At 45.1% G+C, this 14,033-nt stretch overlaps 1 protein-coding gene across 1 annotated transcript in view; it reads right to left on the bottom strand.

The window, feature by feature from the left end:
- Positions 1-14,033, bottom strand: part of MYO3B (myosin IIIB) — a 240,350-nt gene that overhangs the window by 11,370 nt on the left and 214,947 nt on the right. The window contains exon 25 of the mRNA XM_014520807.1: positions 6,997-7,202. Within this exon, the coding sequence (XP_014376293.1) occupies positions 6,997-7,202 (206 nt within the window). The remainder of the gene's footprint in view (positions 1-6,996; positions 7,203-14,033) is intronic.

Here is a 14,033-nt window from a genome sequence, read left to right as displayed (position 1 = left end):
GCTAGTAAAGCGACCAAAATGCTGGCTTGCATCCATAGATGCTTCTCAAGGCAATCCCGGGACGTCATTCTCCCCCTGTACTCGGCCTTAGTGAGGCCGCAGCTGGAGTACTGTGTCCAGTTTTGGGCTCCACAATTCAAAAAGGATGTGGAGAAGCTTGAGAGAGTCCAGAGAAGAGCCACGCGCATGATCAGAGGTCAGGGAAGCAGACCCTACGATGACAGGCTGAGAGCCCTGGGGCTCTTTAGCCTGGAAAAGCGCAGGCTCAGGGGTGATCTGATGGCCACCTACAAGTTTATCAGGGGTGACCACCAGTATCTGGGGGAACATTTGTTCACCAGAGCGCCCCAAGGGATGACGAGGTCGAATGGTCACAAACTACTTCAAGATCGTTTCAGGCTGGACATAAGGAAGAATTTCTTTACTGTCTGAGCCCCCAAGGTCTGGAACAGCCTGCCACCGGAGGTGGTTCAAGCGCCTTCATTGAACACCTTCAAGATGAAACTGGATGCTTATCTTGCTGGGATCCTATGACCCCAGCTGACTTCCTGCCCTTTGGGCAGGGGGCTGGACTCGATGATCTTCCGAGGTCCCTTCCAGCCCTAATGTCTATGAAATCTATGAAATCTTGTCTAGATAAAAGGCTATATATGGGAAAATATCTGCCATGGGCTTAGATCTCATTCATTCTCCTTGCTGACGTACTGTCACTTGGAAAGCTGTTTTCATGGAAAGGCTGAGCAGAGAACCTGTTGCTGTGGATTCAAACAGCGGCCCTAGGAGAGATGTGAGGAAAAAGGTTAGGTTCCATTATGAGATAAGGTTCTTCACCAGAGAAGAGACCTTGATCAGGCCAGAACATTCAGGTGAAAGAATACGTGTCCGCTGTCAACTGGAGAATGATGATCTTCCCTCACTTCTAACACTGGGGAGTCTACAAGTTAGCACCATGACTGTACATGTGGAAGTAATACCTAAGAAGGAGGTCACCAGATAGATCACTGTTCTGGCTAACAAAAGAGCATGATTTTATTATGGCCAAATCTAAGCCTTTCAACTCTTTCTGTCTTGGGCTTGATCTGATCTGATTCACCTGTTAGGACAAGGTGCATTAGGGTCCTATGGGGAGCGGGGAAAGGGGGCAATGCAGGACAATAATTTCATTTAAGGATAGGGAAGGGAAAAATTAGTTTCTAGATCATCCTCCATCAAATCCAAAGCTGGAGACCCCTCTCAGTCTGAGAAGTGGGAAGAGAGCTGCCCCAGAGGAATCTGTTATGTTGATGATGAACAGCAAGACAACAATAGCTAGACCTATCCCCACACTCAGGAACAACCTAGAAGCCTCAAGGCCAGAAAGTCCACATCAGAAAAGGTGAGTAATAATCCAAAAGCCACTGGCTCAGGGACTAAAATGCTCACAAGAACATCTTTGTAGTCCAAGTTTGTCTTTTCAAGGAGTCTCTCCGATGGTGAGCTCAGAGATGGAATGTCACTGGAGCTGGCCAAAAAAATTGGCTCCAAAGTTAATACAAAGGAGCAAGGTGATGGCACCTTGAACATGCACCTGAGAAAATGATGGTACCAAGAAACAGCAACAGGTTGTACAGACAGTTCATTTGTACCTTAGCCAGGGATAGCCAGTGAGGACAGTCCATTATGGAGAGGCAAGGAGCATCTAGGCTCTGTTTAGTGATTGCCTTCTTAGTGGTCGATTGAGGATCACTGACAGGACTGGAAAATGGCCCTGGAGGATTTATTGTGGGATCATAGCAAGCTTCAATAGTATCCCTACATGACTATAAAGTCTCACACAGGCAGCGGATATGAAAGTGCAAGTAGCTCCAAACAGGGGACTTCCCCAGGAGCAAATCTTGGAGCCAAGAAGACAGAAGATCTCCATGAGGGACCAGTGCTAGAGAACACATATCTGAGTCTCTTATTTCCAGGATAAGATGCAAAGCTGATGGATTTCCTAAGGAGGCATTTCTAGATCTTGAGTTTGTGGCCTTTTTGTATCTTGGATATAAAGGATATGCATATGGACCATTTCCCAGGAATATGGAATTCACCCAAACAGTTGAGGCATGTGGTATGCCCATCTGATATAGGCATAGTGCCATTACAAGATGGGCCCAACTTCAACCCTGGAGAATGGGGAGAATCATCATAAGGACACTTGAGGAGGAAAAATAAATGAGAGCATCTAGTTTCACTAAAAAGGAAGATGATACAGGAAATAATCAACAAGGGAAATATGGCCCCCAGGTGGCAATGTTACATGGTACAGTGAAAAACAAAGCATGGGGAGTGGTGCCAAAAGAGTACGACCCCCACCAAAAGAAGAATTCAACTGCTAAGAAAAAACAATTTTGCTTTTCTTTTTGTGAAGAAAAAGATGGACAATAACAGTAATAATGAAAGGGCAAAATTATTTTAATGAAATGGGGAAGCATTTTGATGAGGAGGCTTTGAATAAGGTTGTAGGTTGCTAAACATAAGCCAAGTAGCAGAGGCAGCACTAGAACTTTGTGGGGTGCCAAGTGCTTACCTCCTCTCCCACTCTGACTACTGCTGCTGCTGTGGCAGTGCATGGGCCTGAGCATGGGCCAGGGGCATCCCCTTTAAATTGGTGCCTGGGACTGCATCCCTGCTTGCCCATGCCTTCTTACCCTACTGCCAACCAGAATGCTCCATGTCTAGCCAGATGATTAAGAATAATCGAAGACCAGGAACTGCCCACAGTCCTTTGTCCCCTCAGTGCAGGGGATAAGGCAGAGCAGAATAGTGGTGTGCTCTGCAGATATAGCAAAGGCGAAAGAGACCTTAGCATGTGTATATGGACAATCATTCCAAGGAGATTTCTAATTTTGCAACAGAACCCAGTATTAGTTCTTAACCCTGGTAGGTCCTGAAATATTTTTCCTTCAAATGGTGCATGAAAAAAACTCTTCAGTAATTCCTAACTTGTGTTGGTAATATTTTTTCTCATGCTTAAAAGTTTGTACAAATGAAGTCATGGTACTGAAGAATTATCATTTTAGAGAAGGAGAATAGGAAGAAATGTACAAATAATAAAATAATTAGACCATTTTAAAACATTTTCTAAAAGTGTCAAAGATTTTAATTTTGTAAAAGATGCTACAAACTATATGATGGCGTGATGTGATATAATGATTTAATTGAGGTTCACTTGGGACACCCTGCATAACTCACAAGTGACTACCTATATACACCTTTACATATGTAATCACTTCTGTCCACCTATGAGTAACAAACCTCACTGGAATGAAAAGCATCCTGCAGCTGTGTAACAGTGCACAACAAATACCAAGAGTCTAAGAACTAGATGTGGAGGACAAAGTTTATTCAATTGAAATTACCAGAGAAAATTAGCTAGGTAGATTGGGTGAAATCCTGTGCCCCTGGAATTCAATGACAAAACTCCTGCTGATTTCAATGGAGCCAGGATATTACAGTCATTAAAAGCATGTCTCCAAACATCATTTTGGGATTTTGCTTCAGTGCTGACTAAGTATTTAAATAGGCTATTTTTAAAAGTCAGTGCCTCCTTCTTTATGTTTTGAATGTTTTACTTTTACATTTCATTCAGTGCTTCCCTGTTCTTGAATATAATTAACTTAATCATTGCATAATCTGAGAGATTAGAAGAAAAGCATATGCAAGAGTATAGTTTTGCAGGATTTTTAATGCCCGAGCAATGCTAGAAGCAGTGATATTGCCTGGGAGTGAAAGTTTTTTTCCTTAGTACTATTCCTGTAACAGTATGTGTATAGGTGAATCTTAGTGGCCATATAAAGCCCATTAAAATTAATGGGGTTTCCTCCTGGTGCATGAGTGAATGAATGCTGGTGTATGAAGTCATAAGACAGAGGCCTAAGACTGCAGTGACTGTATCTTCACATGCATGCGTGTTGTGACTAGCACAATGGGGGTGTGATCTAATTTGAGCCCCCTGTGTTTTACAATCAGGGCTTGTAGACAGAAGTGATAGCTTTTATTAGAACAACAAGATTTTTGCAAAAAAAATTATTTCATTCCAAGCTTTCGGACACAAACACCCTTCATCAGGCATCAGAGAAAAGATTGTAAAAGTTCTCCTGGGTAGAAATGAAAGTTCATATTTCATAGGATTTCGCAGAGGAGTCAATAGATGGAAAAACCCTATTTTTTCAAATGAACTTTCATTTCTACCCAGGAGAACTTTTACAATCTTTCCTCTGATGCCTGATGAAGGGCATTTGTGTCAGAAAGCTTGCAATTAAAGACTTTTTTTTGCAAAAATCTTGTTCTAATAAAAGATATCACTTCTGTCCACAAGCCCTGATTGCTTTTTCATCTAGACCAATACAGCTACAACCTGGATACCTGTGTGTTACAATTCCTTTACCACCAGTTCACCACTGAGAAGGCAGTGTTTACTGGAACAATTTAACAGTAACCCACCTGGTCACAATTCTGGGGCAAAACATTCTAAAACAGCAGAGAGGATGCCAGGAAAGAGGTCACTGGAAAGAAATGATTCTTATTTTCACTTCCTAACTTCTTTAAAAAAAAGAAAGAAATGAAGCTATCTGTTCACGAGGGTTTGGGACAGTGACAGCATTTATCGTTATATGTAGAACCCAGGACTTACTTTTTTCCTACTTGGGGGAAAGGGGTTTTTATAACAGGTCCTTGTATATCAGTGTGCAAATAAGCCACATTTAAATCCTTTCTTCCCCATCTGTTTTTAACCCAATAAACCTTTTTTCAGTTTGCAACACTGTGAAATAATCTGGTCTACATGAAAACAGAAGACAGTAAAGAGTAACATGAAACAAGACTTTATCTTTTGTTTACCTCCACCTGATAAACCCTGAATGGCTCTGCTCCTGTCTTTGATTGTTTTGTTCTCATATTTCCTGCTAAGAGTTTACAAAACAGCAGTATTGAGCAGGAAGATAAGAAGCACACCTATTTGTTTAATAACATCAAGGGGGAAAAACTGCTGGCTCATCCATTTTGTTGTTAAGTTGCTCAGAAGGATCAAAATACCAATTAACTTGCTGGCTTAGAAAATCTTTGATATCCTCAGATTTACTGACATTTTGAAACTCTTGTTCATACTTGCCTAATGGCTTTTTGATTATGAACAAAGAAGTGCCAATCTGTTTAGCATTTGACCTGTTTTCTCAAATATTTTTTTATGTGTTCAACTACTTAGTTCCTAAAAGCACTTGACTAGTCATGGCTGTAAATTAAAGGAGCTTGTTCAACAAATGAGTTGTTCAAGCTTAGCTATTTTTTAAGTCTGGAGAAGGACAAACACTGTTTAAGAAGAATGGGAAAGTGAACTGAACATAGGAATGGCACAAAACAAGCCCTGACGAGTCCCATAGGCTGGTGGGCAAATCACTTCACCTCTTGTCGCTCATGTGCCCTATGAGACCAATGGTCTCAAGTCACAGCAAGGTAAATTTAGGTTAGATATTAGGAAAAACTCCTACCAGGAAGTGCAAAGCTTCAGTCCCTGATTTGACTTGGTGGAGATTCAGCCCGATTCGGTGGCCGAATTTCTGAATCCAAATTGAATCAGGAAACCCTTTAATCTCTCTGAATCATATCAGAACCCTCTGAATCAATTTGGAGAGATTCAGAAAGATTTGATGATTCAGACATAGACACAGTCTTAAATGTTTTATCTACATACCCCTAGGTACCAGGCAGCCAGTGAATGCTGAGATGCTGGGGCAGTTGGAGCATCCCACAGGAGTGTGGCGGGGCTCCCCAGCACCCTTGGCAGCAGACCCGGAAGTGGACCCCTGTGCATTCAGTGGTGGACCTGGAAATGGACTGGAACTACTTCCAGTCCACTTCTGGGTTTGCCACTTAGCACATGGGGGGCCCCCCTATGCTCCTGTGGGATGCCCCATCTGCCCCAGCATTTCAGCATTCATGAGCCATGCCTAGTAAGTCAAGGTATGTAGAAAAAACATTTAAAGTTGTGTCTGTGGCCGAATCACTGTTTCTCTGAATCAGCATCAAATCTTCAGATTCAGATTTGGCCTAATTGAATCAACGAATCGAATCACTGTCCCCGAATTTGGGCCGAATCTGAATCCGTATTGAATATAGCCCATTTCTCACACCCCTACCAGGAAGGTAGTAAAACACTCTCCGTCCTTACTGGTTTTTAAGACCCAGTTAGACAAAGCCTTGTCTGGGATGCTATAGTTGGGGATGGTCCTGCTTTGAGTAGGGAATTGGACTAGATGCCCCCTGAGGTCCCTTTCAATCCTACATTTCTATGATTCTGTGATTTCAATGATTCTACGTAACATCTATAAACAGACTGAAATATTGTAATTCGGCAGAAATCGACATTGGTGAAAAATATGTGATGACTTATTAGCAGGGTTGGGGTTTTGTAATAGCTGTGATGGTCCAGGAAATATGCAAAAACAAGGGTTTTTCTTGTGTTATCTTTTATAGGACCAAATGGATAGCTGGGGAGATGTTAGATAAGCTTTCAAGAACAAAGTGCCTTTCCTTAGGGCTCTTTTTATGGATTGTTAGTATTTTTCCACTGCCTTGTTAATGCTCTTCAGGTAGCATAGATTTAATGCTCTCCTATGAGGGAGTTTGTGCAAAGCTTTGTATCAGTTCCTTTTCTCACCATGTGTATAGTCTTTACATGGAGATTCAAGGTGGTTAACTTCTTGATTCTTGTGCTAGCTGATGGTGATGTGTATTTACACATATGTCCCTATCACTACTTCATAGGATGGGGATATTTTTTATATTGAAAATTATGTCTTACACTGATTTAACACAAATACAACTCCATTGACCTGAGCTACCTTTCATTTTCATTATGGTACCTGAGATCCAAACCAGGCCGTAACTTCCACAGCAAGACATGCAGAGCATGAGCTCACACTTGACTGAATGGAGTCCTAAAAGGAGATCTGTTACAAGAAAGACGTGTCTTACCTTTTCACAAATTCTTCAAAGAGGATGCGGTGAGAATACCCTTTCTGACGTATTTTGACAGTTTCTAGAATTCCAGTGTACCGTAACTGCACTAGAACTCTTTCATGGGAAAATTTCAGTGCTTCTCTATCATCATTAGGTTTAATGCAGCGGACAAAGTGAGGCTGTCCAACAACCATTTTGGATAAGAGGTCCATCAGTGAATACTAGCAATGAAATAGAGAAGAAATGTATACTTAATAAATATCACCTAGTACAATTGTATTAAGTAAGCAATACAGCAGGAGTAGCCAACCTCCTTCCCCATAATCTTAATGGCTGCTGACGGACGTGGAAAAAACAAAACAAAATGGTGCTTTACTTTCAGTTTGTTGCACCTGTGCACCAAGAGCAATGCATAGTCAGAAGAGGGCCCATATTCATTTGACCCAGCTCACCCTGCCTCTGAATTGATTGGGTGCTACTGTGGGGCTTTTTGGTGCTTTTATCTAATAACTGATTGAACCCCCTGGAATCAATGATTTGGCACAGTGCTCCAGCACAGATAATAAACTGCCATTAAATATCTTGTCACAATAAAAAAATAAGTAAGAATGGAATAAACAAACAAACAAACAGGAAGAGAGGAAACAAATGTTTTTGTTTAACTACTTCCCTTTCTTCAGGAGCTGTGTTTGACTGGAAGCTTCATGCACCTAATGAGCTATGGCTTGGCCACCCCTCCAATATGTTTATAGACAGCATTTATAAACGATTAGGGGGTTATGAAATTATTTCTAAGACTGAGATGATCTTGATTATAACGTTTTTTCATATCATTAAAGTTTTGCTTTACTTTTTAAAATGTTCATCTAAAAATCAAACTGCCATAAATTTGTTTTCAGTCAGCAGAAAAAAAATGATTTGGTTTCCAGTTGTGGGATTGCTTTTGATTTTTTTAAATTTCTTTGAGGAAATTTTAAAGGAAATTTCCATTTTGTTTGAAAAATTTTTGGACAACATTCTACTTATTTTAGACAATGGAATATTACAAACAACATCATAAATTTTATAATGAATTAGACTGAAAGACTGAAAATAAATTATGTAGGTAATTAAAATATATGCTACTCAGAGGTACTTCTACACCTTGATTGGGTACTTTGCTTCAGTTACCAGTCTGTGGTTGGGTCACACACTTCCTATCCATCTCTTCTGGATAGCGCCTAGTCATGGTTTTTAGCTCTAGATCTATACAGCATGCCTCTAGGATCAGATATTTTTTCTGACTCATTTCTTGGGTGTAATAGGGTCAGAGTATCATTGTAAAAATGATGGTTACCAAAGGGAACATGTGAGAAGCAAAATTTGTTTTGTAATATCTTTTATTGGAACAATTGTATGGTTTGGAGATTTCAGACAGGCTTATCTGCTTCTTTCCTTTCTCTGCGGAATTTCAGGGCATTTTGTGCCTGAAAGTTTGTCTAACATTTCTTTCAATTATACAGTTGCTCCAATAAAAGATATTACAAAAATAAACCTTGGTTCTCACTTCTTTAGGACTGGAATGCTGTTGTCCTTAGAGCTACCCTAGGCCCTAAAATGATTGTTTGAAACCACCCAGGCATCTTCAGTTACTTTTGCATGTGCTCCAGAGCTCAACTTACTCAACGTGCATCACAGAGTAGTGTAATAAGGGTGGCGGTGGAAGCAAGGCACCAGCCCTTGGCACTATGAAAGGGCACCAGAATCCTCCTCATCAGGGAGTCTTTACCACAGCACCCCTGTATCCAACAATGTATCTGCGTGTACAGGGGTGAGTGAAACAGTGCTCCCCACTACCCCAGGGAGTTTTTTTCTTAGTAGGTGCAGCCCTGCACCCAGTAGTATATCTGCAGTAGGGAGGAGTGACTGGAGCTCTAGGGTGGCTTCAGGGAGCCTGCATCACAGGGCTGCTGCTGCTGGATTCTCTAGCTAGGGACAGAAATTACTCATAAATTGGTATAAGTGATCAGAAACTGGTAACAGCAGAAGTTCTGTGCATATAAACCACTTTCAAAATGGCCAAAAACAATTTAAGATAAACCTGGATGGATATAGTATCAGACTTCACTGATTTAGGGTAAATCAATTTATTGAACTTCTGTCCCAGATCCCCTCCAGGGCTAGGTACAGACAATCAAAAAGCCTGAGGCTAAACTAATTCAGTCTTTGCAGGTTAATCGAGGAGTTCTTTCTGACCCAGGAAGTGCAAGGGCCAACCAGAGGTAATGCTCTTCTGGATCTGGTCTTGGCCAAGGGAGATAATCTGGTGTGTGGCTTGAACATTGAGGGTAACCTGGGCGACAGCGACCATGAAATTATCAGGTTTACCGTCTGCCTCAAGGTCAACAAATCTACCAGCAGGATTGAAGTCCTGGACTTGGATAGGCTCAGAGCATTAGTAGGGGAGGCAATGAGGGACCAGGAAGGGAAGGCAAATGGGGTGCACAAAGAATGGTCATCACTCAAGGACACGATCCTTGTAGCACAAAAGGACACTGTTCCTGCAAAGAAGAAAGGTAGCAGGAGGGCTGAGAAGCCCTCCTGGCTTAATAGGGATATTGCAATCCTCTTAAAAAAGAAAAAAGAGGTGTATGCAGAATGGAAGCTAGGTATGAGTGGCCAGCACTTTTAGGGAAATAATCAGGAAAGCCAAGGCGGTGACTGAGTTTAGGTTAGCTACGGGAGTCAAGGACAATACGAAGTCCTCCTTTAGGTATTTAGGCAGTAGAAGGAAAAGAAATGGAAGCATGGGACCCCTGCTTAACACCTCACGACAGCTGGTAACTGATGTTCAGGAAAAAACTGAACTCCTGAATGCCCACTTTGCTTTGGTATTTCACCGGACCATGGGGAAAGTCAACTGAGATAAGGCTCATAGGGGGCACACCGGGATTGGCAGCCTCCCCACTGTGGATGCTGAGCGGGTGCAATACCAACTAGAAAAGCTAGACATTTATAAGTCAGCGGGACTGGATGGACCCCATCCGAGAGTGCTGAAGGAGCTGGCTGAAGTCATCGTGGAACCCCTGGCAAAACTCTTTCAGAATTCACAGCACACAGGCAGACCCCTGAGGATTGGAAGAGGGCCAACATTGTGCCCATCTTTAAGAAGGGGAAGAGGGAGGACTTGGGCAATTATAGGCCAATCAGCCTAACCTCAATCCCATGGAAAATCCTGGAAAAGCTCATTAAAGAATCTATGTGCAATACACTTGCGGAAGGTAAGATTCTGAATGACAGCCAGCATGGCTTTGTTGCAGGTAGGTCTTGTCTTACCAATCTCAACTCCTTCTTTGACCAGGTCTTTCACTACCTGGATATGGAAGACAAGGTAGATGTTATATACCTAGACTTCCAAAAGGCTTTTGATCTAGTATCCCATGATAGCCTGGTGGGAAAACTGGAAGACTGTGGCCTCAGCTGCTCAACGGTTCAGTGGGTGGAAAACTGGCTGGCTGCATGGTAGGACCCAGAGAGTTCTCATGAATGGATCTGTGTTGTCTTGGTGAGAAGTGACTAGTGGTGTCCCTTGGGGGTCTGTGATTGGACTGGTGCTTTTCAACATCTTTATCAAAGATTTAGATTGGGGAGTGAAAAGCTCACTGGCCAAGTTTGCGGATCACACCGAGTTATGGGGCAGTGTGGCCACTCCAGAAGACAGGCTGCAGATACAGGCAGACCTGGACAGGCTCGAGAGTTGGGCAGACCGGAACCAGATGAAGTTTAACACTTCCAAGTGTAAGGTGCTTCATCAAGGGGCAAGCAACCCTCAACATACATCCAGGCTCAGAGGTGACAGCCTGACCTGCACCACAGCTGAAAAAGACCTAGGGGTAATGACTGGCCATCGCATGAACATTAGCCGTCAGTGTGATGCGGTGGCTAGCAGGGCCAACAACATGCTGGCATGCATCAAACGATGCATCTCGCGTACAACTAAGGAAGTGATACTCCTGCTGTACTCAGCACTGGTGAGACCGCAGTTGGAGTACTGCATCCAGTTCTGGGTGCCACATTTCAATAAGGATGTGGAAAAACTTGAGAGGGTCCAGAAAAGAGCCACCCGTATGATCAGGGACTTGCAAAGCAAGTCATATGAGGAAAGGCAGAGGGACCCGGGCATTTTTAGCCTAAAAAAGAGAAGGTTGAGAGGAGACTTGATAGCAGCTTACCGTTATGTCAGAGAAGTGCATCAGAAGCTCACTGAACAACTGTTCACTAGCACACCCGTGGGGAAGACCAGGACCAATGGATACAAACTCCTAGAAGGCTGCTTCAGGCTTAATACCAGAAAAAACCTCCTTCATAGTCAGGGTGTCCAGACTGTGGAATAAACTCCCTCCAGAGGTGGTGCAGTCACCTACCCTGGAGGTTTTCAAGAGACTGGATGGTCATCTCACTGGGGTCACTTGACCCCAGTTGTCTTTCTGCCTAGAGCAGGGGGGCTCGACTCGATGATCTGCAAGGTCCCTTCCAGCCCCTAATGATCTATGAATCTAAGCTGCAGAGATTAAATTGAAACAGAAGTGAGCGGACATTTACTTTTGATTCAGGAAATGCAGCCACATGCCTCGCTCAGGCCAGAAGCCAGGGGCACTAGAGTACAGCTCTCTGGTTGTGTGTTCACTTCCTCTTCCTGCTGCCCCCGAGGTCTCTGGGATTTGCAGTCCAGACTTACAACAGCACTCTGCAGGATTGCTCATCACTTCCTTTTCCTACTTCCAGGTGCCTCTGGGATTTGTAGTCCATATTTGCAGCCAGTAGTAAGTTTGAGTGGGGGAAGGGTTCTTTAACTCCTGCCTCCCTGGCTCCAGATCCCAGCTGGGGTTTCCCTGGGGGGAGCAGTCCCAACCCTCCCCCCCCATAGACTGGGCTGCATCCCAAGCTAGGCTTGCCCCCCAACCCTCACCGCTCCAGTTAGGGAGAAACAGGGCAGGGCCAGCTCTGCTCTCTGGAGCAGACAGCATAGACCAGCCCAGGGCTGCAAAGCATCCTGGGATGCTGGGGGACTGTGATTTAACTTGAACCAGGAAGGGGGCTGGGACCCAATTTTCATAAACCAGTTTGACCAAAACCAGTTAAGTCTGATACTACATACAAGCAGGTTTATCTTAAACCAGTTTCAGCCATTTTGAAACTGGTTTATGTGCACTGAGCTTCTATTTTGTTACAGGTTTAAACCCATTTCTGATCACTTAAACCAGTTTATTTGTAACTTCTGTCTCTAGCCCAGATTCAAGTTAACTCATAGTTCCACAGTATCCCACAATGCTTTGCACCTGCCTCGTAATCCTTGCCTTGCAGCATAGGCAGGCTAACCTTGGCCCATACTGTCTGCTCCAGTCAAGCAGGGAGGCATGCTTTAGCACCCCCTGGCTTTTGGCCTGGGCCACTACAGGCATGTGGCTGCATTTCCAGAATCAAAAGTGAACGTCTATTCACGGCTTATCAGCAGGGATCCTGGTTTTCCCAGAAAAAAAAATCACAAATTCTCTGATAAAAAAAATTGCAAAGTCGCTGATACCCCCCTTGCAAATCCATGGTTAAAATGAAAGATTCCCCACAGCCCACCTGGTTCTGCTCATGCCCCTCACTCCCCACCCACAGATGCCCTGGTTCTGCTTGTGCCCCTCACTCTCCTCCACAGCCTTCCTTGCCCTGCTGGTGCCCCTTGCCCCCAACCCACAGCCCCTGCTCTCCTAGCCCTGCCAGAAGGAGTCCCCAGGTATGAGGGTTATGAGGCCAGGGACCTAGTCCACAGCCTCCTGCCCCTGGCAGGAGGTGGCAGCTGCTCTGATGGAGCAGAGCCTGGCTCCCCCCTGCTGTCTGCCTGCTACAGGCTCAAGCAGGGGAGCTGATCCCAACTGCTGTGAGCACTTCTGGGGTGTAGGGGGAACATCTGCCCCCCAGATCTGTGTGCAGAATGTAGGGCTGCACGCTGCCTGCTTCAGGCTCATGCTCCCTGCCCTCCTACCCTCCCCCAGGGCCTCCACAGCCCAGTGTGTGGGCCCCAGCTCTGCAAAGAACAGCAGAGCCATGCAGGAAGCTGCCTGCTGCTACAGGCTCCGTGCTGCCTGGTGATGCATCCCCTGCCTGCATGGCTGCAGTGGGGGCAACATCGCAGAGTTGCGTGCGGGGGTCAGGGCAGTGCAGAGCATGCAATGCCAGGCAGCTTTGTGCATGACTCTGCTGTTCCCTGCAGCATCAGCTTGCACATACTGGGCTACAGAGGCCCCAGAAGACAGCAGCAGGGCAGGGAGCACAAGCCTGAAGCAGGCAGCATGCACCCCCCACCTTGCACACAGATCTGTGGGGCACAGGTTCCCCCTACCTCCCCAGGAGTGTGTGCAGTGGCTGGGAGCAGCTACCCCCTCCTCCCCACCGTCTGAGTCCACAGCATGCAGCCTGCCCTGCCCCTGCCCTGTGTACAGGTCTGGGGGGTGCAGGTACCCCCTGCTCCCTGGGAGCATGTGTAGGAGTGGGGAGTCAGCCCCATCCGCCAAACGAGTTGCTCACAGTCCCATCCCACTCCCTGCTGGGGCCCTGCAGCCATACATTGTGGCCCTGAGCCCCAAGCCCCAGGCACTGCCCGGCTAGCCCCAGCCCTCCCCCACTCCCTCCCTCCCTATGGGGGCCTCAATCCCGCCCCCACCACTTACTGGTACATGCACATGGCGCCCCCTGCCTGACTGCCCTTCTCCCACTCCCTGCCAGCCTTCAGGTAGCTCATTGCAAAACTGCAAAATCCGTGGGTTTTTCCAGTAAAAGGTAAAATATGCAGTTTACTCCATTTTTCCATGGGAAACAGAAAACCTTGATCCCTGCTTATCATCTCAATCAATACAGGTTAGACTAGCCTGCGAAGATTGAACTGAGTCAGCCTCAGGATTTTTGACTGTCTGTACTTAGCCCCTCTTTCTGTCACTGCTGCCCAGGCTCTCTGCACAGGGAAGGCAGCTGCTACTGCTACTGCTGCCTTCCCTGTGCAGACAGCTCAAGTGGTTAAGACTTTC

The sequence above is a fragment of the Alligator sinensis genome, unplaced genomic scaffold (genome assembly GCF_000455745.1).
Source record: "Alligator sinensis unplaced genomic scaffold, ASM45574v1 scaffold143_1, whole genome shotgun sequence".
Classification (NCBI taxonomy): domain Eukaryota; kingdom Metazoa; phylum Chordata; order Crocodylia; family Alligatoridae; genus Alligator; species Alligator sinensis.
The sequence above is the reverse complement of the archived record's forward strand: the minus strand, read 5'-3'. Positions and strand labels throughout refer to the sequence as shown.